The following is a 27,029-nucleotide window of genomic DNA, read 5'->3' as shown; positions in this document are numbered from 1 at the left end:
AAGGAAAAGAAGATGGTATCTGTTTTTTTTCTATGCTTGTCTGTGACTGCAAAGTGTCCTTGAGAACTTTGAAAGGCGCTTGAAAATAAAATGCATTATTATTACTATAAAACTGATTGAAATAAACTAAAATACATGCAATGATGCATATTTATAAATTGCCAAGGAAAAACCATTAATTGGGTAAAATCTATTTTTCTCATATATCAACAAACTATTTTAAATCAAGTCAAAAAATGTATTCAAATATAAAATGAACAAACATTTTCAAAATCCTATGCTATTGGGATATTATACGATATTACAGAGGACAAAGAGAACAGACTTAGCACAATATTTCTTGCTAGTGTCACCGTAAACAAATTTCTTTGTGCTGCAACAGCTCTGAAATCCTTCCCATTAGCCACTAAATTTGAATCATTAACAGCAGGTTGCTGCAACGAATTGTCACTACTCTCTTCGATTCTTTCTTAAAAAAACGAGAATGTTTGTTTGCTGCCATTTATAATGTCTTTTCGAGTTTTACTCCTATTCTCACGCTCCATATTGCAACCATCCACCATGTTTGATGTAAATACTGCAATGCACTTTGGTTAAATGATTTTTCGATTATCTCTTTCAGCAATTTCCGGCAGATCAGGAAAAAGCCCGAGATATCTTCTATCACAATTTGTTTTTTAGCTATTTTAACAGAAGTACAGTGATACCTCGGCTTACGAACGCTTTAGCTAATGGACTTTTCGCCTTACGAACGTTAAATTCGTGAGAATATAATATTGGCATACAAACTATTTTTTGGGAAACACACGGAGCGCCACAATGGCTGGCGGACTAATTTTCGGCGGAAGTACATGTACGCGAATCATAAAGTCGTTTTATTTACTTTTGTCCATTATGATACGCATACACAGATGTCTATTATGTCTATATACAATACAGTAGCACATTTATTACACATAAAATAAGGTATATTTTATGTCGTTTTAAAGCTAATTTAGTAGAGAATTATGGTTTATGGGGACCTGGGAACTGATTGTTGTCATTTTAATGGTTTCCTATGGGAAATTAATGTTTGGAAGACACACTTTTCGCTTTACATACACTTTCTGGGAACCAATTAAGTTTGTAAGCTAAGGTATCACTGTATGCAATAAGCGCTAATCGTAATAGACTTGCGCCGGTGAATGCAAACAAAGTGGAAGACTTACCCAAGTATGAGCGAGGTGAATAAAGTCGTGTGGAACTCCAAGGCTGGGTTGGTGACCTGTTGAGGCAGTTTGCTAAGTAAAGGCATCAAATTGGGATGAAGGTATTTGGCCATGCCTTTGCCCCCTTCTTTTAACAGAGACCAAAGTTTTGGCAGGAAGCCTTTCTTTGAGTTCACGTGTGTCCAGCAGTCCTGCAAAAGCAAAAAAAGACCTAAAGGTTCATTCGGACTAGATTTACTCTATATGGTTTTAAGTCTAGTATTTAGGCATGTTTGTTTACTTCTGTGTTATCCCATGCAAAATAAAATGATCTAGATATTACATCAAAAGTAGTCACTGAGACAAGCAGTGTAAATGAAGCTATCAAAATTAAAAGATCAGTGAAAAGAGGTGCTTACAGATATGGAGGAGGCTACGTGGAGAACAGATTCCCAGACGGCAGGTAGCACCAGCGGATCAGTGTCGTCGATGCTAAGGAGAACAGCCGGGCAGAGACGCGGTGCCTCACTTTGCGCAACGCTTGGCGTCAACTCACACACAGCGCATAGCATCTCGAAGAAAGCTCCTCTTACCTGTGAAGTACACATTTTTTTAACTACACAATACACATTTAAAAGCCATGAAAGAGTATCACTACGAAAGATATTTTGACCCATAATGTTTTTTTTAATGAACTCGACCTGCGGTGCCTTGTGTTTGCTGTACTTCCAGACCTTGGCAGGGTTGACAAGATGAGCTAGTCTGAGCTCCATGGCGGCCATGTCATTTTGGGGCAGCAAGGAAAGCAGTCTCTTCACGCCGAGAAGAGAGCTGGTCAACATCCGCAAATATTTGGCTTCTCGCTCATCTTCTGTCACGGCCCTGGCAAAAGGGGAAAAAATATATATTTAACATGACAAAACAGCAGTGATATCAGGATGACTGAGGTAGACTTACTGAGGATCACTAAGAGTGTCCGCGGTGTCTTTTAATAAAATATCTTGAAGTACCTGCAGTATGACATTCGGGGTTTCAGAAATCATGTGGAATTATCCATACCATTACCACTCACATTCAGGATTTCATCTTTGCAAAAACTGAGGGCTTCCGGCTGCTTGGCGGATGAAAAGGCGGCTTGGAAAGCTCGCCGTGCGGCGGAAGCTGCCGGCGTGTAGGTGTCGCATTGGGACAGGATCCAGTGGCCCATCAAGCTCTTCAGGAAGGGAGCCAAGCTGCGGCGTACTTTCAGAACCAGCTGCTCAAGAGCCAGCTGGGTGGCCTCTCTGATGCGCCGATCATGGTCCTAAAAGACACAATAAAAAAAATTAAATATTAAGCTATTTGCAACAGACATAGTATTAAATATCACACCAGTTCTGATTTAACACTAAGCTTTGATTGACATTCATAGACATAATATTTACTTTTGTAATAAAGTTTATACAAAAGGAGCAGTAGCTGAGACGACCTCGGGGAAGAAATATAATTGTTGACATGAGTGTTAAGTAAAATATCTACTCACCACCGAGATCTTGCAGTAAATTCGCGGCCAATACGGAAGAACCCCTTTAACATCTTCGGCGCCACGTTCCTGACACATGGATCCAAAGTCCTGCACAGCCTAGAAAGAGCAAAAGACCTTAGCAGATACACTGTGAAATTTGAACACCACGCACCCAATACATTTCTGCATGGCTTCTTATCTTTAGGGTCATGCATGACAAAGATTAATACATATTTCCTGCCGGATGCATAGTCTTAGAATGGTGATATATGTAATACTATTTCTCTAATTTTGGCAGTGATGGCTTTTCAGACACATTCAATGCATTAACTTACCTTGAGTCTGGTGACGACATCCCTTTTGGAAAGTTTCCTTAGCACCAATCTAAAGTCTGCATCAACCAGGGAGTCGAGCTCCTCCGCTCCATGAAAAGCAGGCACGTAGCTCAACTCAGAAGAAAGTGTTGTATCAAAACCAACGAACCCCGGGATGGCGCCACCTTCCCTGGTCAACACCTCGGCAGCCCGCCCGCTACTTGACGGCTATCGTAAGAAGTTTAAGTGAAACACAGAAAAGCCGTGACAAACAGACACAGGTAATGCCGTAAATGTCACCTCCTGTAAAGCACAAAACACATATGTTTGTGTTTGCTCTTTGTATTTTTGGTCTCTGTCTGATCTTCATGAAATCAGTATGTGGCATGACATTCACATTGGTTCCAGTTTCCAATTTGAATTTTAGATGGATGTCTTTCACTTTTAATGTAGTCATCCAATCTTTTTCTCCTCTTTTGTCTTTTACAGCATTCACATCGAGTTCCTCTACTTCATAATGATTATCTACTGCAGGGGTGTCAAAGTCTTTTTTTTTTGCCGCAGGCCACATTGTAGTTATGGTTTCGTCTCAAGGGCCGTTATGAATTTGGGGAAGCCATTAGAATGTTTAATCCCATCAACATATTACACATAGAATGCACAACAAATTAATGAATCGTTAGATTTCAAATCTGATGTCAAGAATAACGACCTTCATTGTGGTTTACATTCAAAAATATGAAATTTTGGTTAGGATTTTAACAAGCATCAGCACAAGTTTGTTTTGCTTTCGCGGGCCGAAAAAATGATGTGATGGGTAGGATTTGGCCCCCGGGCCCTGATTTTGACACATACCTGTGATCTACTGCATCAACCTTCACTTTCTTTTCTTGTTTCTTGCAGCAACGAACATAGTGATTAGCTTTGTCATAGTTTTACATATTTTCCCATACGCCTGACACTGCTTTTTGTGGCGTACCACAACGAGTACAAGACGTTTGTTTGAACATCCTATTTATATTGGGTTGTCTCACTACTGCTTTCACATCCGCAGTCTTGTTTTTATAGAATATGTGTGCATTTCTTTCCACTGCATCCAAATTGCAGCTAGCATCATTTAGCAGCTATTTAGCCTGAGATTTCAGTCTCAGCGACTCTACACGGATGAGACACATCAAACTTACCCGTACGTTCCCTTTCGTTCGTTGTTTATTTTTGCCCCCCATTGAGTGCTGAAAATGATGTAAATCTTTATTCTAGCCACGAAAAAGTTAGGAGTACCTCGATCACAACATGCTACATGTGAGGATGCGGAAATCGGTTGTCTTAAAACGTTTTCAAAATAAAACACTCTTTTTGCAAACTTGGATTTAAGATGGTGGCGAAATGTTTATTATCAATATCAGTGATATATTTTAAAAGAACTATAAAACTATGTTCTGTTTCAGCATCACTCAACGATCCTCGTTTTTTGGCGTACACTTATTATCATGTGGACATTTTACACTGAAATGTACTTCTTTCAAAGGCATCGTCACTTCTGTTTACTGCAAGGTAATCATTCGGGTCACCACCATTGGATTGGATTGGATTGGATATGCCTTTATTAGTCTCACAGTGGTGAAATTTACATTTCACAGCAGCAAAGTGATGAAAGGAATGAAAGTAGAAAAACAAAATACATGAGCTGCTGGAAAGGCAGCCACTCTATCCATTACTAGCCATTACTATCTACTGTATAAGGTGTGTTGATTTGATTAATCTCAAAGCAATTCTGGAAAAAAAAAACGAAATTCCTCGAAATATCTTTAAGTATACTATAAATAAGATACATTCCCATGAGAATATCAATTGTGAACATTATTTTTCAGTAATTCATGATAACTAGTGACATACCAAAACAGAAAACAAATTGATAATTTTCCAGCATTAATTTCAATAAATGTCTACAATCTCTTTCTGCCACATTCATCGAAAATCAAACAATGTCCTGTCACTGGTGAGCTGAATTATTATTACTACTACTACTACTACTACTACTACTACTACTAATAATAATAATAATAATACATTTCATTTATAAGTGCCTTTCAAAACTCTCAAGGACACTAAGGGCTATGTGGTGCACTCATGTGCCATGCACCATATGTAGAAATGTTCATTACAATCATGCATAGACAAAACAAAAACAAACTTCAGCGTCATGAATTGTTGTTGTTGTTGTTTTTTTTAATTAATGCTTCATCTCCACATACATCGAAAATATGTGTAGACAAATATTAGTGTAATGAACATAGATTATACTTATATGATGTCATTGTTTCAACAATTAATAAACTAACAGAGGTCACGTGTGTCGAAAATTGTATCGGAGTGTTGAGTGTAAAATATTCAGAAACAAACTGACATTTTACAGCCCAATAATACGTGATTGATTGTGGTCCACTTGAAAATAAAAAATCCAGATAAAACTCATCTGTGTAAAGTATGTTAACAAAGCCACTTCATATGTTGTGCGGTTTTTGGCACACACAATGAAAGTACTATAGGGGAAAACAGTTTTTCAACCTGCAGATACATTGAGTAAAACAGTTCTTGTAGCTACGTAAACTGCAGCCCAACAAATATAAATATAACATTAGTTTCTTTGGTGGTAAACATTAGACAAACTTTTAATTGTCCTGTGAACTCAAACAATTCCACTATTTGGACTAGTCTATGTCTGTCAAAATAATGTGACGCTTCTCTCGTCCGTTTTTGGTCAATTAAAGTTGATTTTTGATGCATTACTGGTATATTCTGTTCCATTTAGGTGTCATTTTAATTTCATCATAAAAAAATCCCATGTACAGTATCTAAAAAGAAAAAATATAGTTAACTTGGCTGTGCATTTTTACACTGAATGGGTTGAGAAACAAGTAATTAAAAAGTATATTTTTCAAAAGACTCAAAGTAATTTCTAAGTGGACTACTGTGTAGTGAAGTCATGGTGAAAAAGTGACATGAACTCAAATAAAATGTTACTATCTTAAATTAATAATAATAATAATAATAAATTTCATGTATAAGTGCCTTTCAAAACTCTCAAGGATACTTTACAGTCCGATAATTTTGTTGTGCCAGTGAGCAGCGGCAGCCATTCGCGCCAGCGTTCACTCTAACCGGAAGTAACACAGCCAATTGTTCCTTACAAATGAAAATAATGCACGAGGACCCCTTTTGCTACCAGGGCCAAGAGGGTCGTACTAAATGTTTTAAAATGATTATGCAATGCGCACAATCATTTTTATAAAACAATACATATTGATATATATAGCGCTTTAACAACAGCTGAAGCTGTATACGGGAACATCTGTGGCTATTTCTTTGCAGCAGTTGGTCATGGTTTCATCTACTTTTAGAATTCAAGTTTGGACGAAACAAATTATTTCCGATTTCTGAATGACTTGGTTGAGTTCATCTAAACACCAATCACATCTGTATGTGTCAACCACACTTGTTCACCCATCAATGCCTGTTATATTTCGTTTGTATACGTTTTTTTCAACTGTTATTAATGCAACAAAAAAAACATGACCATTAGTTTCATCAACCATTCCAAACACTCAACACGCTTGGGTTGCAATAAAATTCAACCTGAACCTGAGAAAGAAAGATGTGAGTCGTGGAATGCTACAATCTTGATGGCCGATTTATCGGAAAATTGTAGAAATGGTCACTGCATGCTTTCATGAGGTCGATAGGCCATCAAAACGTATCTGGCCAACTCCCTCCCAGTTTGTGCAACCTTCAATCCCTAGAACAGGCTGGTCAAGATGTCCCCCAAATAAAAATTCTTAGCAAAATATGATCATTTCTAATCACCTCAGGTCCTCATCCCACACGCTTGACTGGCGTCATCCAAGTTGAACGTCGCCCCCTGGTGGAAGTATTGTTTGGCTCGGCAAGGAAACATAGCGTGGGTCCAGTTGGGGCGCAAACCCTTGAAATTCTCTGGAGGCCTCAGTGCCAAAAACATCCAGGAGCTGTCGGTTCATCAGGCCAAACCTGCAAAGAAAAATATCATCATAGAAGTCGTATGGCAAGCTAATCATTGGGGATGCGCCTTATACACCGGAAAATACAGTACACGAATGGCGCAATCATGATTGCTTATTGAAAAGTGACATTCACAAAGAATTTAAAGGACAACAGAAATCACTTTTTTGTTTCCTAACTGACATCAGAAAAACGTTTTATAGCATCTAAAATACCCAAAACACGCAGTATGATATTTTTAGTCAAATGCAAAACACCAATAAAAATGATTTAAAGTGTCCAAAATCTGCAAAATTTGAGCTGCGAACTGGGCATTTTCAGAAAGTCCCGCCCCCAGTTCGTAACGGCACGCCAATATGTCGTGCATTGCTAGAGAATCAAAACAATGGCTTCAGATTCGGAGAATATGCTTTCTTGTTACACCTCCAGTTATGAATATGATTCAAATAGTTCTGAAGAGGAAAGCATACATGTTTGCAATCGATTAAAGAATTTATTCCGTGCCATTTTGAGGAAACATTGGGGGGAAATGTATCACCCAAAAAGAGGCAGAAAATGGCATCCAAGCTCCTTTGAGCAATTAATCAGCCCGTTTATACTGGCTGATAAATTCCTTCCATGGAGCTTGGTCGCCCTCTTCTGGCGGCTTTTTGGTGCAATACGAGGTTTTCAGACCAAACGAGTATAGCAAAATACATTGACGTGATGGAAGGACTGCTACAATGTGTCTTTTTTTCGGTCAGGGGCGTTCCTTCAGTGACGTCACGTCCGGATTCGTCACCAACTCAAAAACAAGACTTCCTGAATATTCAGCGCGAGTCTTAAAACGTAAAATATAGCTATATGTGGTGGAATCTTTGTAAAATACGTTCAGTAGAAGTCATTTGAAGCCATTTTACAAATTCTGGACACGACTTGTCCGGAGACGTCGGTTGTCCTTTCATCATTATTAATTCACCAACTATGGGATAATAAAAAGAAAACAGTGGGTAAAACCGTACTTTGGTAAAATAATCCATGCTCATTTTAACCTATTTACACGGATGAATTCACAAAAAAAAAAAAAAAAAAATCAAAACAGAGTATCAAATAGGTTCAAACTGAGTATATAATTAATAATAATGATATATGATTAACAATGATTAATGTGACAAGAAACAACATTAATGCATTTGAAAAGGAAAGGCGTAAATGGATTAAAAAACAAGAAATAATTTCATTAAAATTAATCAACCAATTATTTATATTATAATATTGCATTTATTATTTTACTAATGTATATTTTATGCTTAACCGCATTCCTATAAGTAGAATGTACTAAATGCTATTTAAAAAAAAGATTATTTGCGATGAATGAATGTAAAATTAACTAAAAAGCAATGCATGCATTTTAATTAAACAATTTTAGAAAAAAAATAAAAGGACAACCGACACCCCGAAGTTCTGTCCATAATTTGTAAAATCACTTCAAATGACTTCTACTGAGCGCATTTTACAAAGATTCCACCACATATAGATATATTTTACGTTTTAAGACTTGTGCTGAATATTCAGGAAGTCTTGTTTTTGAGTTGATAACGCTCCCTTAAGTGACGTCACGGAGGGAACGCCCCTGACCGAGAAAGCGACACACGATGCATCCTTTAAATGAATGCAAACATTATTACAAGCCTCCTGACAACATAAATGTTTGCTGTGCTATAATGACGAACGTCCCAAAAAGTTTATAGTCCCTGGACCAAACTTTGCCCGCCATTGGTTAAGTCAATAGTCTCCCTTTGGATTTGCCCCCCCTTACAACTGAAACAAATCCCTCCTACCTGCCCTTAGTGAGACGCAGAAGAAACTTCCAATAGGCGGGCCGAAGATTCTGCATCTCCATCACAGCCTAATAACAACCACAATTCCTCATCACATATCGCATGAATGAGATCCACATGGCATGTTGTGTTTGGATGTGACTCACAGCTTGAAAGCAGATGGAGGTGGAGATGGCGTAGAGATATGTGTCCGCATGTGGGAAGTACGGGAAATGGCCAGCCTCGATGCCCTTGAAGTACAAGGTCTGTGGGAGAGGGGGACGTTATCGGGTGTACTGTTACTGATCAACTCCAAATAACGAATATGTGTGAGAGGAACAAGCAAACATTGTGCGGACGTGGACATCTTGTTCAAAGTGTGTCGCAAAAAAAAAATGTCATTGGATGACTCACTTTAAATCAACTATTGTCTTTTTTTTTATGTAACGATGTAGTTTCAGGCAGTGACTTTCGTTTCGCTCACTAACGTAAGTAATGTTTTAGATTGTATTTTTTTTATTTTTATTTTATTTTATTACTTTTCCTAAACTCATTCACTGCCGTTCACGAATGTATTCGGGAATTCAAAATATTATGCAGAGCGCCATTCCCGAATTTCTGTAGGTTTCGTTTTTTTCATGCTTGGGAGCCGATAAAGCGTTGGCCATGGCCTCTGACAATGTTTTTTTTTCTTTTCCACAAGGAGGCAGCATTTCCCTTTTTCCATGTTAGCCCTTTGTGTATGTATTGCATTGTTTGTATAAGGTGTATGTATTGCATCGTATTTTGGACAGCCGCCCTCATTTCAATCTCATATAACTCCACACCCATATAATTTAGGAATTAACTCTTTTTTTCTGATGAAAGAAGAGAGTCTAATGTTTCTAACACTATATTGAATGTTTTTTGTAGTCCTAAAACTAAAGATTCTGTGAGTCCCGGAATTTAAGTGAAAATGACAAACACCATGGCACTGCAGTGGACACATTTTTTGCACATCGTCTGGCAGTGAATGAGTTAATTCCAAAACCTTGCTACTCATTTCCCACAAATCCCAAAACAAATGTGTCTCTTTTTACCTCCACCAGCTTCGAGAAGAGATACATGGATATCGACGTGCTCTTGTAGAAGAACATGGAAATTCCCGCCAGGAATCCTGGCAAGACCGATAAGAAACGCATGCGTTGATATACAATAAGAATGGATTATCTAAACGCGTTAAGTGTTGACTTACCGGCCACCAAAGCGTGGAGCTCATCGTCAATATCCCGCAACCAACGAAGCAAGCAGCTTGCTCCCTGAACGGACCAGAAATGGAGTTCAAATTGGAAACAAACTGACCAATTAATGGCATACATTAAACAAACATACCTTGTAGATGCTGACAAAAGAGCCCAAAAAGGCACCAAGCTGGAAGTTGTCTTTGTTGTAGAAGAGCGAGGGGAGCCGTGAAGGTTTCGAGAAGAGGTACCGGAAAGCTGAGGGTACTTTAAGGCAGCACTGAATCAAGTAGCCGACGCTGAACATCCTCACAAAACCCTAAGCAGAAAGCATCTAATGTCAATGAAGATTCGGAAGTAGGGATTGTGAGGGTCACATAAGCAAAGAGACTTACTTTAATGCAGTAGGAAATGCAGTTGTCTTGATGATGTTTGCAGCATCTGTGTTTTGGACCTCGTTTACATCTGGATAATTGCACAGATGCAAAGATTCATAAAATGAAATTACATAAAATTAAAATAAAATATGAAAATAAACGAGAAAAAAAAAATATCAAAATATATAGATAAAAATACAATTATAAAAATAAAATATACAGTAAAGTCTCGTTGTATCGATATTCTCGGGAGTCTGAAAAAATATCGATATAACCGGACTATCGATATATCCGATCCTGCGGCATGTAAATTTTCTCCTTGCATTCATAGAAATAGTATCGTAATAAGCAGTACTATCGATATAACGAGACTTTACTGTACTAATGAAATACAGTACAAAAATACAAAATAGAAAAAAAACCAAAATACAAACAAGAATACATAAAACATAAAACATAATAAATAAAAAAAGAGAAAACAAAATGTAAACATTAATAAATAATAAAGAAAATAAGACATAAAATTACAATAAATTAAGTACAAATATATTTTTAAGTAACATAAATAAATAAATAAATAAATAAATAAATAAATAAATAAATAAATAAAAAGAAATAGTAGAATAAAATAAAGTAATAAAACACAATAACATAAAATTAAAGTGCAGGTACATTGAATTTAAATAATTAATTTAAATTAAATTAAATACAATGTAATTTAATTAAATTTAATTAAACCAAATTAAATTGCATTCAATTACATTAAATTAAAATACATAATACATATATTATATATAAGTTAAACAAATAAAGAATAACATGTCTACCCACGACCACCTTTTATGTACTTGACAACAACTTAGAGTAATACTAACCAAAGTCATTCAACAAACAGTCAAATTCCAATCCAAATCTCTCAGAAAAAAAACTGACTTTTAATCAAATGAGATTCAACGGGGAAAAAAATGAAGTAGGAGTTCGAGAGGGTTCCCTCACATTGACTCCAGGAGTTCTCTCGTGTAGGCTAGCAAAGATTTTCTCCTCGAGTCGGTCCGCATAACTGAGACATGTGAAGTCTCTGAGGCTGGCAACGCCTCTCGGGAACTTGCGGTAACCTGCTCAGCAGGAACGGAGAGAGATGGGATCTCTTCCTTGCCGATGATGAATCTGAAAGTCAGAGAACATGCACACTCATTATCACATGTATTCACGTCAGAGTGATTTAAAAACAGCAAAGTGAAACAGTTACTAACTTCAATGCGGAGAATGCAAAGCCTTTAAGGCCATCTTTACTCCTGCGGGATAATAAAAACACAATCTGTCATAAATAATCATCTTGAGATAATTCCATTAAGGAGGAACTGACCTGAAGAAGAACATGTAGAGTGATGCAGTTATGCAGAAGAGGAGCACCTAAAAGGGGGAAAAAAGAAAAGTACAACAGATGAGTAAAAGGATCGCCAATCACCAAAACTCATTTGTGTCTGACCTCGCCATGTTTGATAGGTGTGATGAGGCCCCGTGTTACGGCCATTCGGAACAAGGCCTCTGTTGCCTGCAAAACAACAATACCGAGGCTCACTCACACATCACAACTTGTTTGGGTCTTAATTTTCATTATACAAACATGCTGCATTGTTAAATGGGCACCAACATATGTCTACACTAACATGGGAGGGAGTTTCAGGTTCACCAGCTTATCAAAAGGCCTCATTTAAAATATCATTTTTTTTCCTTTTTGATTGAGTACTTGAATAAATACAGTCTTAAAAATAGCCGTACTTACAAGATTTGTCATATATATGGTGAGGAGTCCTCTCCTGCACAAAGAGAGTGTGTCATAAAAAGACAGAATTTCGGCATACACAACACAATTTGCACAGTATTTATTATGGAAAATTTAAGAGTAATAATCTAACCTGCTCTTACGTTCCAAGAGGATAGCGATATAGGAGGCGGGTAGAGCTGAGCCAAACCCAGCCGACCATGAATAAAACCCTCCCAGCAGTTTCCTTCAGTGGAAATATTGTGTTATCATGTGAATGTGAGTACAAACCATTTTCACAGCACTTGATAGAGTTGCCATTTTCGATGCAGTCGGTGAAATGAAATGCAGTTATCAAGGGTGATCTAGAACGATAAAGACAATGAAAGCTGTAGGAGAAAACTGACCTGAGAACGCAGAAGAAGAATATATAGAGACCTCCATTGGCTGTGAGGAAAGAGGTAGATTGTAAGATCTCGGGAAGAAGCCTTTTAAAGTAGTAATCCTTCTTCCTTCTCCTAAGAATAGCTGCTATCTGTTGGGTGATCATGGAGAGAGAATAAAATTGTCATTATCGAGCCTCTGACTGCAACAGTGTTGAATAGTGTGTTTTGACACTCTATGTTGTGCTGGTCAGTATGACAACGTGTATGTAAAAGAATCAGCCTGAATTGAATTTGAGCGATGCTCATCAATAAATTATTTTTGACATTTTCTTCAGACGCGAAACCAGATTTATTGAGCACCTCCAGGGTCCTTCGGCGTCCCAAACGTGAGTTAGCTGAGTTTCAGCAGGACTTTAAACATTTCCACAACTCGAGTTTGCTATGCTAATGTTAGCTTCGTGCGTATGTGCGGTGAAACGGCACGACTTACCACGTAAAGCGGGGCGTATATTTTGAAGGAGACCTCCAGCGCACCCTTCGTTATGTCCAGAGTGGACTGCATGCACGACGGGTTCCAAGTGTGACCGACTTCATAGCAGTTGTGCGTTATTTTGCTGAGGGCAGCCATAGCTATGTTGCTTGTTAGCCAAGTGACAGCCAGAAAGGGTCGGGTGCGCGCCCAAGTTGCGCGGCCCCGCTCGAGATGCTTCTGTTTGTAAAAAAAAAAAGGTTGTAGTTGTACTGTCTTGTATTTTACTTTTAATTATTTTGCTACATAATTTTAGATAATAATCTGCCAGATCACATACATATTAACTATTACGATGATTCTTATTGTCGTGGTTATATTATTAGTGTTGATAATTATTACAACTGATGGGTAAACTGTCCATCTTGGTCATCCAAATGGTTATCCAAATAACACATCATTTGTCAAATTAATTGAAAGGTGGCACAATGAAAGACTGGTTTTAACAACATAGACGTTGTCAATCCTGGTGAAGATCATAACCTAATATTTTTAATTGTTTGAAAGAAATACCGTTTTTGCCAGTCTGTGTTTTTTAAATGCTAATTTTAATGCTGCAGAATTGCATATGGGAAAATACATCATATATAATATTTCTATGAAATTGTGTGAATATGTATATCTACAGGCGCATCCCAAAAATGAAAGTAAAAATCATGCATTTTATATTCAATACACACATATTTTGAATTGTTTTGATGATTGCACCTCATTTTGAATAACTGTGATGCCTGCGCCTCTTTTTGACTTGACTCTAAATCACTGAAAAGAAAAGTTGCAGCGATTGTCAATCTCCATGTGGAAATTTTGACAATCGATTCGCTAAATTCTCGTGACTCCTGACTGCGCACGTTCACATTATTGCAACCATTACATTAATTTCCCAGGAGGACTTCACAATCTGTCAAAATAACCGTAAAGGATTGCACGCATGTGTGCGTGTCTGTGAGTGCGTGTGTGTGAGAGTGTGTGTGTTTTATGCATCATTCTGCGGAGGCGGTCGCTGCTTTCCAGCTTCAATAGACTAACTGTTTTCATTCGCACACACTCTCAAGTCCTCTGACCTGTTGCGTTCACGAAGAGCACTTCCGTACTGAAACCGTCTGTTGATTTTCGCCCCTTTTTGTTACTTTTCTCTCGGCATGGAGCCGACTTGGACCGCATTATTTGGCTGTTTATTGTTTATCTTGTGTCCCTCAGCGGAGGGGACGCCGGGCCGAGAAAGAGTCTATTATGTGGCGGTCATCGAGGACTTGTGGAATTATGCGCCAAGTGGGAAAAACCTGCTGAACAACGTTGACGTCGCAAATGATGAGTGAGTGCATCCCGGATTTATTTTCAAAAGCCCCTAAAACAACTTTTTTTCTTTAGGATTTGGCAGATGTATATTGAGGTCACCAGTGACTCAGAGGAACTTGTTATAAAACACAAAAGGGGTCAAAGACAGACTATTTGACCTATTTTGCTACTATCTATCTCTGTTGTCATTGACGATAATAAAACTGAAGCTCTCATGTTATAAATTGGACTTTGAGAGGGCACCTGCAGCAACAATATTCTTTCGATTTTAGCTGAATGGTCATACTATCAATAGTTGACCTGATTTACAGAAGTACATTACAGGTACAGGTATACAGTATACCAAACACCACCTGCCCCAGACCAAAGTACCCCAATTTCAAGCCAAAATTATAAGCGAGGCAATGAATGAAACAATTTTTGGGGTTCGGCATTCATTTATTCAAGTGGATCATATATGGTTGACACAAAGTATTTGGCGTGGGCACAAATGACATATTGTACCATAAAGTCATTGAATGAGATCAACATTGTTCATGTAGCCATTTTTTTATTTGTGTTTATATTTTTGCTCAATTGCATCTGATTTAGAATACTGCTGCTTGGCTTTTGACTCAACATCATTTATGTTCTTGTTTGGAGCATACCACAGAAGGATGATTACATAACACTGGACTTTTTTTGAGTACGTAACTTGATCAGCCAAACAGCCCTTCTTCCCCCCCAGAAGCCGGTATTCACTCTGGTCAACATTTTTTTGGGGCTGGTGTCATACTCAGCATTTCAGCATAGGCTGTTTTGAACTTTCGACATATTTTACTTTCGCTGTTTCAACATTTTAGTCACTTGGAAAAGTTCTCTCCCCCTGAGTGAACCAAGTTGACAGTAACGTATAAGGCATTCAATTAATTATGCCACATTAGAGCAACGTTTGTCCTGTGATTCGTTTTTTTTAGAAATTCAGTGTTTGAAGATGAATGAAGATAAATGACACCCTTGGTAAACAATTCTGATTCGTGATTCCTTTGTATTCAATTGCGACTCTACACAATTCCAAAAATTAAATTTGTTGGCGCGTGTGGTTTCTGCACTCTGGGTAGGTTGCCAATTTTGCAAGCTTTACAAATTAAAGGAAAAAAACTGTATTCTTTTAAAAGCAAAAATAGGCACATTATAATGTAAGTAAGTAATCAAAATCAAACAATTTCTGAACACTAGTATGGAGTTATCCACGATTTAGTGGTTCACATAGCTGCTCAATTTTAAAACATTCACCCATTGACTAGAATTCTCACCTCATCGTGATCAATTTCAGGCATGCTTCAATTTTTCTGGAGAGAGGACCCCATCGTATTGGCAGTGTTTATAAGAAGGCCATGTTCCGACAGTACACAGATGCCACGTACAGTCAAGAATCCTCCCGGCCCACCTGGTTAGGCTTTCTGGGACCTATATTGCGAGCGGAGATCAACGACATCATCGTGGTCCACATGAAGAACATGGCATCCAGGAACTACTCCATGCATCCCCATGGTGTTTTCTATGAGAAGAACATGGAAGGTGGATTTGAAAAAGGATATGTAATAAATTACTTTTTAAATGTATGTGTAGTAGAAAAAAAACAGGTGTGGCTTTAAAAGCTCTTTTCGGCCCCGTTAGTGTAAAATAAATCAGCCGCCAGCTCTGGAAATGTGCTTCTAAGTGAGATTTTTACTTTATATTTAACCATAAAAAAATATTAATTACTGTCATTTAATGCCACAAGACAAATGTTGAATTTGTGAAAGGTACATAAAAAACGGACGACATTCTATAACTTGATGTCTGTTTTGGAGACTTCCAACACAACAATGCTCTACTATTTTTAAAGCCTTTGTTTGACAACAGGTCCCCATCCCCCACTTTTCAGGAGAGAGTGCCATTCAGATTCCTCTTGGGAACAGAAAACGAGTATTTACCCAGAAAACAAAAAGACAAATAACACTTGAGAAACCCTTTGCCTTCCTTTCAGTACCTGATAAGGCACGCCTAACTCTGCACCTTTTTTCAGTGTTACAATAGATGCTTTATAAGCAGGAAAGAGGTTTGCGGTTTTGAATAATGACAATAAAGAGGAAGGAGTGTTGCTTTCTTGCCACACTTTGAAAAGCAAATACTGCTAGAATCAGCAAATTCAAAGGAACAACAGTGTCAAGTACACTGCGTCCTACCTAACCATTTAGATGCCGATGGAGCACATCAATCAGTTTAAACATGGAAATGGTCATTATTTTCATTTAGGATGGCACCATATACAATCTACAAAGACCACATAACATGTACAGTCAATTCTAATTCTAAAGTGAAACTAACATTTTTTATGTTGTTTTTGGGCTCCTAGGAGCGCTTTATCCAGATGGAACATCTGGTCACCTCAAGAAGGATGACTCTGTACCACCCGGGGGAAGCTACACTTACCGCTGGGAGGTCAGGCCTGAATTTGCCCCGACTGATGACGACGCCAACTGCTTGACCTGGGTGTACCACTCTCACTTGGAAGCCCCCCGGGATATCGCCTCTGGACTGATCGGGGCTCTGCTTACATGCAAGAAAGGTACAGAGGCCTTTATGAAATCTGTGCACTTTGACCTGCAGTCTGGGGAACTGTCGCGGCTTGGAATCGATGCGGATTTACGTGAGACAGGAGATGTGAGACAATCTCTTTTCGTCAGTGTTTGCTTTCAAATCTTCCACCATGACGTCCCTGATCCACTGGTGAAAAGAAGCCTTTGATCCTCTCCTCTTTCATCTATAACTGCTTCATGCAACAAAGAGGGTGCAGAAATTGCTTAAGATTGTATCTTTTGTGTTGTGTCACATTATTTGTAATTTTTTGTTTTTGACTTCAAGATGGCGTCGTGAGAGTGACTGCCTTTACAGCAGCTCTTCTATTATCTTTTTTATTGCTATAAAATGTACATTTCTCCATTGTGAGACAAATAAAGGCTCATCTAATCTAATTATCTCGTCTCTCATTCGTCAGGAATCCTGCAGCAGGGTAGCGAAGGGGACATAGATCGCAATGACGTGGCCCAGGATGTCTTCCTGATGTTTAACGTCGTGGACGAGAACCTGAGTTGGTACCTCGAGGACAACATTCAGAGATGTATTGATCCAGCTGGTGTTGACCGTGAAGATGAAGACTTTACAGAGTCAAACCTGATGCACGGTAAAAGATTTTCTGAACCTAACGCAACATGTTTGATCCAGTCATCTCCTTCCCTCTGACCTTTCCTTGTCCCCTTGTGTAATAGCCATTAATGGGTACATGTTTGGTAACCTGCCCGGAATTGAGCTGTGCCAGCACCGTGCAGTGTCTTGGCATTTGTTTGGCATGGGTAACGAGGTGGATATTCACTCTGCCTTTTTCCATGGGAATACCTTACTGGATCGTGGCCACCGAACCGATGTGCTCAGCCTTTTCCCAGCCACTTTTGCAACAGCTGAGATGATCCCGACAGCAGAGGGCAAATGGCTGCTGACTTGCCAGGTTAATGACCATCTGCAAGGTAGTGCGCTTAACCTTTAACCCAACCCCTCAGAGGGTCCTTTACTGTAAACATCACAAACATACAATGGACCTGAAAGTTCTTCAAAGTTGGGGAATTGTTTCAATTTTTTTCCTCCTATTGCAGCTGGGATGCAGGCCTTCTATCAAGTGAAGTCATGCAGCAATGAGACCATTTCAAAAAGGATGGGTGGTATTGTCAGGACTTATTACTTGGCAGCAGAAAAAACTCTGTGGAGCTATGGTCCTTCGAAAACAGATCTGATCCAAAATGTTTCCCTCACTGATCCCGACAGGTGAGGCCCATATTGCAGAGCACAGCCTCTTCATCCTTTCTGATCATTTGTCTCGTCTTTGTACAAAGCCCAGCAAAATGTGCATACATGCTTTATTTTGTTTAATTCCCAGTCCATCAGAGACATTTTTTGGTAAAGATGGAGGTCGGATAGGCGGTACCTACATGAAGGTGATGTACAAAGAGTACACAGATGATACTTTTATTACGGAAAAAATACGAAGTACTGATTCGCTCCACTTAGGAATTTTAGGTAAGGTTTCCGTTCCCCAAAAACTAAATTTGAATCCTCCCCCTTAACCCTCTCATTGCATAATCCTATCTGCCTCCAATAATCCCTCAAGGTCCAATCTTGAGGGCGGAGGAAGGAGACACTCTGCGAGTGGTCTTCTTAAATCGTGCTGATAGAAACTACAGCATTCATCCTCATGGCTTGCACTATGAAAAGCGCTTTCAAGGAAGTACATATAACGATGGTGAGTCAAAAGTCATAAAAATAAAATACACCATGGTAACGGGTGTGACGGCTCCTGGTTCTTTGTGTGAGTAAAGGTGTCAACAAACCTGGCGCTCACGTCGCTCCGGGAAAGACTTTCACCTACATCTGGCAGGTCCTGGAAGGTCCGTCATCTTGGGACTCTCCGTGCATTCCTTACTTGTACTACTCTGGAACATCGTCTGTTGAAGACACCAACTCTGGATTAGTGGGACCTCTCCTCGTGTGCTCCAGAGGAACGTTGGGGGAAAATGGAATTCAGGTTACTCATCATGTTTGTAATATGATTTGTTTGGTCAAGGGGTAAAATAATAAGGCTCACGTTATACTGTAGGGGTAATGATTTGACCTCTGTTCACATTATTGACAGAAGGGTGTGGACAAGGAGTTCTTTCTTCTCTTTTCTGTCATGGACGAAAACATGAGCTGGTATTTGAAGGAGAACATCGACATATTTGGCACGAATGAGACGAAAGAAGATGATGAAGACTTTCAGGAGAGCAACAAGATGCACGGTGAGCAGTCCATACTTAAAATGGTGAAGATCATAAAGCCATGTACAACATGTATTGGGGGGGGGGGGGGCACTGGACATCCGTGATGACGTTTGTCACCTAAGTGGAGTGTATCGATGTGGAAACTTTCTAGTTTGTTACTTTTGGTTCACACGTCCTTGTGTGTTTTCCTGCGTTTCAACAGCCGTAAATGGACTCATGTACGGGAACCTTCCCGGGTTGGAGATGTGCGCCGGGGACAAAGTCATGTGGTACACCTTTGGTCTGGGCACCGAGGTGGACATCCACGGTGTTTATTTCGAGGGGAACACCTTCAAGAAGCAGGGCACCACGAGGGACACAGTCAACCTCTTCCCTCATACCACAACTACTGTGGAAATGCAGCCAAGCACTCCTGGTCAGTCTTACAAACATGTACGTGCGCGACACCACGTCCTGTTTTTCGGGACTGAATCGGGAGGTGATACCCATCTAGAGTCTATTTGACAAGCAGATATGTCATCGACAATCTTGTTTAGATATATTCATGTGGGGATTTCCAGAGACAGGACTGAGATGTCCAAGGTCTTATCTAGGAAAGCACAGTATTTTGTAATTTCCTGAAATAAAAACATGTTGAGTTTTTCCACCAATGTGGATAAGAGGGAATCCTTCAAGCTCAGTTCAAAGAGAAACTACAAACTCTCATTAAGATGGCAGTTTGATTGCCTCTACTCCTCAAACTGTTTCCACAAACCCAGAAGCAAAGAATGAAACATTCCCAGCAACCAACTATTCTTCTTTTACTTCTCCAACAGACACATACGAAGTGAGCTGCAGAGTAACAGACCACTACTCAGGTGGTATGAGGCAACAGTACAGAGTAACCAGCTGCCCAGGTCGCAAAGTGAAGAGCATACATACAGCGCCGACCAAAACGGTTCAGTATTTTATCGCCGCTGAAGAAATCGAGTGGGACTACTCACCCAGCAGGGAGTGGGAGCTGGAGAAACACCACAGCACATTAGAGGACAGGTATCTGAATCTGCCATTTTGAATACAAAGATTTCCTTAAGACTGAGAAATACAAACTAATATATCTATATCTCTATATCTCTATATGTCTATATCTCTATATCTCCATATCTCCATATATCCATATAACCATAGATCCATAGATCCATAGATCTATGTATCTCTATATCTATATATCCATTTATCTATATACAGTATCTATATATCTATGTGTATATCGATCGATATCTCGATAGATCGAATCTCGATAGATGGATATTTCGATCAATAGACAGACAGACATACAGATATCTTATTTTATTTTTTATTTTTTTGCAGTCCAGGCAATATATTTGTGGGCAAAGGAAAGAACCGAATTGGATCACGCTACAAGAAGGTCGTGTATAGCGAATACACTGATGAAAGTTTCACAGTTCAGAAGAAGAGGAATCCCAGTCAGGAGCATTTGGGAATTATGGGTAACATTTGGATTCATTATCATCAAAACACATACATCTCACCTGGAATGGAAAGGGGGTGGTTTAAGGTCATAACGCCTATGTGATAAGGAATACAATAATACCCGCTACATGTAAATTGCAATTTTCTTCCCCCCCATCTAGGTCCAATCATCAAATCCGAAGTGGGGGAAAAGATTGTGATAATGTTTAAAAATAAAGCTAAGCATCCCTACAGCATTACTGCACATGGAGTTCAGACCGTTGTCCCTTCTCTTGCTGTCCAGCCTGGTAAGAGTGTGAAAAGAATAATCATAATAATAATAACATAAAATGAATCAATGCTTATTGGGCGTTGACATTTTTTTGTCATCAGGTTTCTTGACAATGGTGTCTTGGAATGTACCAGAAAGCTCCGGACCGGGGGACTCGGATCCTAACTGCATTTCCTATGCCTACTACTCCGACGTTGACTTTATCAAGGTAGACGTTGTCTCCATGCAGTAAAAGTCACATGGATGCACAGAGTCTACGCTGTGTCATAAGAATATGTTAATTATTAATTTAATGCAGAAGTGGCAATGAGACATGTGGACCAAAAATTTTGAATTTTGGGAAGACAGCTCTTGATCAGTCAATTAATCAATCTGAGGTTTGACTCAACACTTTCATTTTCTTGGAACCTTAACTGAAAGACTTTAAAAAAGTCTTTCTTGCAAGACTTCTGTTACAGCGCCGAAGATGGCTGGATGTTTTCAATTTGGACAGATGAAATGGGCGTCACGGTGTATGATGAGACCTTTGTGTTGTGGATTTGAAAATGGATGGATTGATATACTCTTCAAGCGAGCCAATAATTTTGTCAATAAGTGGAAGTTCAATATAACACACAAGACGTGTTGAAAGAAAGTTCCTGACTACGCATTTGTGCATGTTCAGGATTTATACAGTGGTCTTCTGGGCCCGCTCGTGATCTGCCGGCCCGGCACTCTGAGGGGTGAGGGGTCCAAACGACAGAGGCTCGACACAGAGAAAGAATTTGCACTGTTTTTCATGGTGCATGATGAAAACCAGTCCCATTATTTAAAAGAGAACATCAGAACATACCTCGGGGAGGACCCTGACACCTTCACACCGGATGAGGAATTTGAGGAGAGTAATAAGATGCACGGTAAGAACCCCAGTTAGCGGTCGGTTAGCATGTTCTGAGTTCAAATTTCAACCTTTCCGTTTTAAATGGTGTAAATGTGTGTTTCGTAGGGATTAATGGCAAACTCTACGGCAACCTTCATGGACTGGTGATGACCCAGGGACAAAAGGTTGACTGGTATCTACTGGGCATGGGTAACGAAGTGGACATGCACACTGTACACTTCCATGCCGAAACGTTTACCTACAAGGTGAGCTTTGCATCACTTAAATCGACTTTCATATCTTAACTCATTCACTGCCAGACAGTGCCAGGGTTTTTGTCATTGTCACTCGAATTCCAGGACCCACAGTATATTAAATTTTAGGACTACATCAACATTCAATACAGTGTAAGAAACATTACTCTCTTCTTTCATCAGAAAGAAATGAGTTAATTCCTAAACTATATGGGTGTGGAGTTACATGAGCTTGAAATGAGAGTGGCTGTCCAAAATACAATGCAATACATACATATTGGTTTATATAGCGCTTAATCAACTGCTAAGGCTGGATCAAAGCGCTAACATGGAAAAAAGGTAAATGCTGCTCCCTTGTGGAAGGGAAAAAACATCGCCGGAGGCCATGGCCAGCGCTTTATCGGCACCCAAGCATGAATAATCAAAAACCAGAGCAAATGCAGGAATTCTGCTCTACGTCATATTTTCAATTCCCGAATAAATACATGAATGGCAGTGAATGAGTTAACATTAATTCAACCCACACAAGATTAATGTACAATATTTTTTGTTGTTGGCGTCAGACCGATCGCGTGCACCGTGCAGACGTCTTTGACCTGTTCCCGGGGACTTTTCAAACTGTGGAGATGGTGGCTGGAAACCCAGGAACGTGGCTGCTTCACTGTCACGTGACTGACCATATCCACGCAGGCATGGAGACCACCTTCACCATCAATGGTAAATTAATAGCATGTGTCAATTTCTTCTCCGGCTCATGACATCTCCATACTTGGCATCAATCTGAGGAATACAAATCACAATATTTCACTATTTCACATTTTTTCTTTTTCAAAATCAGGGATCACGTCACACGGTAAGCAGACCCTGATCAACTCTTAACTAACGTCAGAAGAAAATCCAGAACCAGGGCATTTTTTTTTTACATTCTGGAGCAGCGAAAAGGAGGACTCTTACTCAAATAGCAAAAAGAGACAACCCCTTTGTCCAATAAAAGTGACAAAAAGTGCTGCATTTGTCTTCTTTTTTTGTCACTGTGTTGTCATTATACCTCCAGATTCACAAAAGTGACGTTCATTGTGCCTTAAAGGACAACCGACGTCTCCGGACAAGTTGTGTCCATAATTTATAAAATGGCTTCAAATGACTTCTACTGAGCGTATTTTACAAATATTCCACCGCATATAGCTATATTTTCCGTTTTATGACTCACGCTGAATATTCCGCAAGTCTTATTTTTGAGTTGGTGACGAGTCCGTACATGACGTCACTGAAAGAATGCCCCTGACCGAAAAAAGGACACATTGTAGCAGTACTTCCATCACGTCAATGTATTTTGCTGTGCTTGTTTGGTCTGGAAACGTCATATTGCACCAAAAAGAGCCAGAAGAGGGCGACCAAGCTCCATATAAGGAATTTATCAGCCTGTGGAAACAGGCTGATAAATGCCTCACAGGGAGCTTGGTCACCATTTTCTGCCTCTTTTCTGGGACGCTACATTGCAGTCCAGATGCCTCAAAATGACACGGAAGGACTTCTTTAATCAATTACAAACATTTATGTTTTCCTCTTCAGAACTATTTGAATCATATTCATAACTGGATGTGTAACAAGAAAGCATATTCTCCGAATCTGAAGCCATTGTTTTGATTCTCCAGCAATGCAAGACATCTTGGCGTGACGTCACGAACTGGGAGCGGGACTTTCTGAAAATGCCCAATTCACAGCTCAATTTTTTGCAGATTTTGGACACTTTAAGTCATTTTTATTGGTGTTTTGCATTTGAATAAAAATATCATACTGCGTGTTTTGGGTATTTTAGATGCTATAAAACGTTTTTCTGATGTCAGTTAAGAAACAAAAAAGTGACATCGGTTGTCCTTTAAACCAAAAATGGGAAGAATATTTTTTTCTTCAATTAAAGTATAAAATATGTTCCTGTGAAGTTGTCTGTCAGTTTGTTAGTTCATTGGCAACCTCATCATAAAACTTATCAATTTATCAAAAACAGAAAGAAATACAGCACAATCCTCACTTTGGAATATTATTTATGCACAAAAAAAGGCTTGAATGATGCCTCAACTTCAATCCCAAAGTTTGTGATCCATTATGTGAGGTCTCCATGCCCAATTCATTTGAGCTTTTGTAAACAGATACTACACGGATTCACAATACTAATCATTTCTACAACCTTTTCTACTGCTGTCATGTGTAAAATCTGTTGCAGCTGCTGCTCCTCAAGGTGCCAAGATGATGTTATTCCTCTCCCTCACGTTTGGACTTTTGGCAGCAACTGGGATGCACTGACAGACACTTTGGGAACTGTCGAAATACACTGGTTTAAAAAATGGGGGTGGGGGGCAGAATCACACTTGGCTTTGTTTACTTGATGTTGTGCCTTCATGCAAATGTCATTCCAGTCCAAATATTTCAAAGAATGTGCAAGTTCTAGTGTGTGTAATACTCCTTTAGAACTATTTTTTTTACATGTATGGAAGCTTTTACTGTTGTGTTGTTCATTTACTCGGCTGAATTAGCAAAGCACTGCTGCACCAAATATTTTGATATGAATGTAACTGCAATAAAAATGTTTTTTGGTCAATGTTGAATTGAGTTGTGTTAACTTTTATGTTCGTAAATATTTATATCTTGTGATTGGAAAGTGTCCTTGACAGTTTTTAAAGGTGCTTATAAATTAAATGTATTATTATTAATTATTATTATTATTATTATTATTATTTGTAGTAGTATTAGTATTGTTATTGTTATTATTATTCAGTATTGCGCACATTCGCATTATGTGATTGTCTGACGTATTTCCACAGGATGGCGCTGCTTGTTACACTGACAACTGATAGTGACTTGCGGCATTTAACAAATATAAGGTTTGATTTAAAAATAAATAAATATGTGTTATTTTTAATTGGTTAGATTTTTTTTCAGGTCATAAGATTAGATGCAATCCTTACACTAATCATCACAGTAAGTATATTCACTGGGGTCGCTCACTGGAGCCTGTATAGTATTAATCATGGTAGATAAAAATCTTTTGCAGATAAAGGTTGAAACAAATATTTACCTCAAAAATATTTTACATCAATGAGTTAATAAATAATAACAATAAATGAAGCTGTTTTGGAGTTCAAAGTTAAATACAACTGAAATGTGATTAGGCAGTGATTATTTCCCATGTCACTAGAGGCCACAGGTTGAGGATCACCCACCTATATTTCTATGAAAATGTAATAGATATGTGGAAAAAAATTAATATGTGAATGTCGAACATCAAACTGAAAATTTGCATTCTATTGGATATCAAAACCTTTTCTAAAATAAACCCAAACGTGTAAAATGAAGGAAATAATCCACCCATAACTCAATACTTGACTTGTTTGCAGTAAATACAGATTAACCCAGATGCAAACTCACATCATCTGATTAGTCAATGACCGAGTGATCAGAAGAGAATGCTTTGAGACCGCAGCTGTTCATCACCGAAACGACACACGTTTGCATATCAACAGGGTGTGACTGCAGATCACTCAGAGACTTGTTTCCGTGTTGATCATTTTGTGATTAATTGCAGCCAGAAGTTGCAACAACTTAAATGTAAATCAGAATCTCCAATGAAAGCAACATTGCCTACACATCGGAAAAAAGTAAAATCTAAACAAGATTAAATATCTGAAATTATGATATTTGCTCTTACTAAGCATTTTGTGTTTGCGAGCATTTTACTGAGAAAGTTGCTTGTTCTGTAGCCACAAAGGGACATAAGTCTTCTTGTGCCGGTCCCAAGCCCGGATAAATACAGAGGGTTGTGTCAGGAAGGGCATCCGACGTAAAAGCTTGGCCAAAACAATCAAGTGGATCAAACCTCTAAAGATGGGGTACACTGATTTGCTGTGGCGACCCCCTTGAAGGGAAAAGCCGAAAGGAAAAGAAGAAGCTCTTACTAAGCAGTATTTTTAGAAGATAATTTCACTTCACACATTTTTCCTTATTAAAACTATAACAAACCAGCTTTAAGAAATAATTGTTGTTTCTTTAGATTACTTTTAGAAATGCTGTCCAATCAAATCTTCGCTAATTTTTAAGCACTGAAATTTATTGCAGGTTGAATAGGACAAACATTGAACATGTGGAATCAATCAATCAATCAATCAATCAATCAATCAATCAATCAATCAATCAATCAATCAATCAATCAATCAATCAATCAATCAATCAATCAATCAATCAATCAATCAATCAATCAATCAGTTCCTGGTTGCAGTGCAGTATCAGTACAGAGTCCGAATAATAAAAATCATCCTTACCTAAAAGAATTCCATAATGGGCTCAGTGACAATTTGTCTGGCTTGATCATGATCAAGCCCCAACAATGTTTTTTTTTTTTTTTACCTCAGATGTTTTTTATTTTCATTTTACAATTTCGTAATGTGTTTAATCTTTGGACAAGAAAAACAAAGTACTTGTTGTGTCACAAACTTCAGAATCAATCGAAATATATAGACTCGCAGTTGTTTTTGTGGCTATTTGTTTTGCACAGATTAAGATGTCAGTTCAGCCATTGGCCCACAGAGGGCGCACTACAACGGCATTGTCCATTGTATATAAAGGCACCGTTAGTAAATGAGCATTTTTTCATATACCACAAGTGGTGCATACACGCGGAAGAGGTAAGACTAGTGTTGTTATTAAGCAATGATTAAGGATGAATTCAAGATTGTGTGTTTGATTTTTGGAAGATTTTAGAACAGCTCATAAAACCACATTGAAATTTGACCCGTGGTTATCTTGGTTTCTATTTCCCATTCAAAAGAATGCTTTTGTCAACAGTAATTTGTTTGACTGGTGTTCCCTTTATGTTTTGAATGCACAAGATAACGGTAATTGCAGTGTTGCGCTTGAACGGGCCC

The 27,029-nt window shown here is 38.7% G+C and overlaps 3 protein-coding genes across 7 annotated transcripts in view; 1 reads left to right on the top strand and 2 right to left on the bottom strand.

Annotated features, from left to right (window-relative positions):
- Positions 1-4,326, bottom strand: part of ltn1 (listerin E3 ubiquitin protein ligase 1) — a 45,381-nt gene extending 41,055 nt beyond the window's left edge. For both annotated transcript variants that reach the window (XM_089016651.1, XM_089016650.1), the window contains exons 1-8: positions 4,190-4,326; positions 3,027-3,233; positions 2,710-2,808; positions 2,260-2,490; positions 2,145-2,197; positions 1,889-2,069; positions 1,607-1,780; positions 1,209-1,399 (exon numbers count right to left, since the gene is read on the bottom strand). In XM_089016651.1, the coding sequence (XP_088872777.1) occupies positions 1,209-1,399; positions 1,607-1,780; positions 1,889-2,069; positions 2,145-2,197; positions 2,260-2,490; positions 2,710-2,808; positions 3,027-3,233; positions 4,190-4,231 (1,178 nt within the window). In that variant the 5' untranslated portion in view covers positions 4,232-4,326. The remainder of the gene's footprint in view (positions 1-1,208; positions 1,400-1,606; positions 1,781-1,888; positions 2,070-2,144; positions 2,198-2,259; positions 2,491-2,709; positions 2,809-3,026; positions 3,234-4,189) is intronic.
- A 260-nt stretch (positions 4,327-4,586) lies between these two features.
- tmem135 (transmembrane protein 135) lies at positions 4,587-13,271 on the bottom strand. The gene is made up of 15 exons (XM_089017529.1): positions 13,081-13,271; positions 12,612-12,739; positions 12,359-12,451; positions 12,226-12,259; positions 11,929-11,994; positions 11,806-11,852; positions 11,693-11,734; positions 11,436-11,606; positions 10,458-10,527; positions 10,214-10,381; positions 10,077-10,140; positions 9,922-9,998; positions 9,010-9,108; positions 8,864-8,931; positions 4,587-7,052 (listed from the first exon to the last, which is right to left on the bottom strand). Exons 1-15 carry the CDS (start codon positions 13,216-13,218, stop codon positions 6,902-6,904), a joined length of 1,416 nt encoding a protein of 471 aa, XP_088873655.1. The 5' UTR covers positions 13,219-13,271; the 3' UTR covers positions 4,587-6,901.
- Positions 13,272-14,156: 885 nt separating this feature from the next.
- hephl1b (hephaestin-like 1b) lies at positions 14,157-24,716 on the top strand. 4 transcript variants are annotated; one of them, XM_089016665.1, is made up of 20 exons: positions 14,157-14,434; positions 15,734-15,978; positions 16,799-17,011; positions 17,441-17,626; positions 17,712-17,966; positions 18,093-18,261; positions 18,374-18,513; positions 18,605-18,736; positions 18,813-19,018; positions 19,130-19,271; positions 19,456-19,668; positions 20,069-20,285; positions 20,604-20,743; positions 20,888-21,013; positions 21,099-21,205; positions 21,662-21,893; positions 21,983-22,122; positions 22,674-22,827; positions 22,949-22,963; positions 24,335-24,716. In XM_089016665.1, exons 1-20 carry the CDS (start codon positions 14,262-14,264, stop codon positions 24,412-24,414), a joined length of 3,285 nt encoding a protein of 1,094 aa, XP_088872791.1. In that variant the 5' UTR covers positions 14,157-14,261; the 3' UTR covers positions 24,415-24,716. The 4 variants fall into 4 exon arrangements, with proteins under 4 accessions (XP_088872791.1, XP_088872790.1, XP_088872792.1 ...); XM_089016664.1 differs by having other exon boundaries at positions 14,158-14,434; positions 19,127-19,271; XM_089016666.1 differs by lacking the exon at positions 22,949-22,963 and having other exon boundaries at positions 14,158-14,434; positions 19,127-19,271.
- The last annotated feature ends 2,313 nt before the right edge of the window (positions 24,717-27,029 follow it).

Source organism: Hippocampus bargibanti, linkage group LG16 (genome assembly GCF_051943395.1).
Source record: "Hippocampus bargibanti isolate YZ-2025 linkage group LG16, ASM5194339v1, whole genome shotgun sequence".
Taxonomy (NCBI): Eukaryota; Metazoa; Chordata; class Actinopteri; order Syngnathiformes; family Syngnathidae; genus Hippocampus; species Hippocampus bargibanti.
This window is presented reverse-complemented; position numbering and strand designations above follow the sequence as displayed.

Coding starts and splice junctions, on each gene's coding strand:
- tmem135 (XM_089017529.1), bottom strand. CDS start 13,218: ATGGCTGCCCTCAGCAAAATAACGCACAACTGCTATGAAGTCGGTCAC. Junction 11,853..11,928: donor CACCTATCAAACATGGCGAG/GTCAGACACAAA, acceptor TCCCCCTTTTAG/GTGCTCCTCTTCTGCATAAC. Junction 10,528..11,435: donor AGAGAACTCCTGGAGTCAAT/GTGAGGGAACCC, acceptor GCAATTATCCAG/ATGTAAACGAGGTCCAAAAC.
- hephl1b (XM_089016664.1), top strand. CDS start 14,262: ATGGAGCCGACTTGGACCGCATTATTTGGCTGTTTATTGTTTATCTTG. Junction 15,979..16,798: donor CTATGAGAAGAACATGGAAG/GTGGATTTGAAA, acceptor TTGGGCTCCTAG/GAGCGCTTTATCCAGATGGA. Junction 21,206..21,661: donor CCGACGTTGACTTTATCAAG/GTAGACGTTGTC, acceptor GTGCATGTTCAG/GATTTATACAGTGGTCTTCT.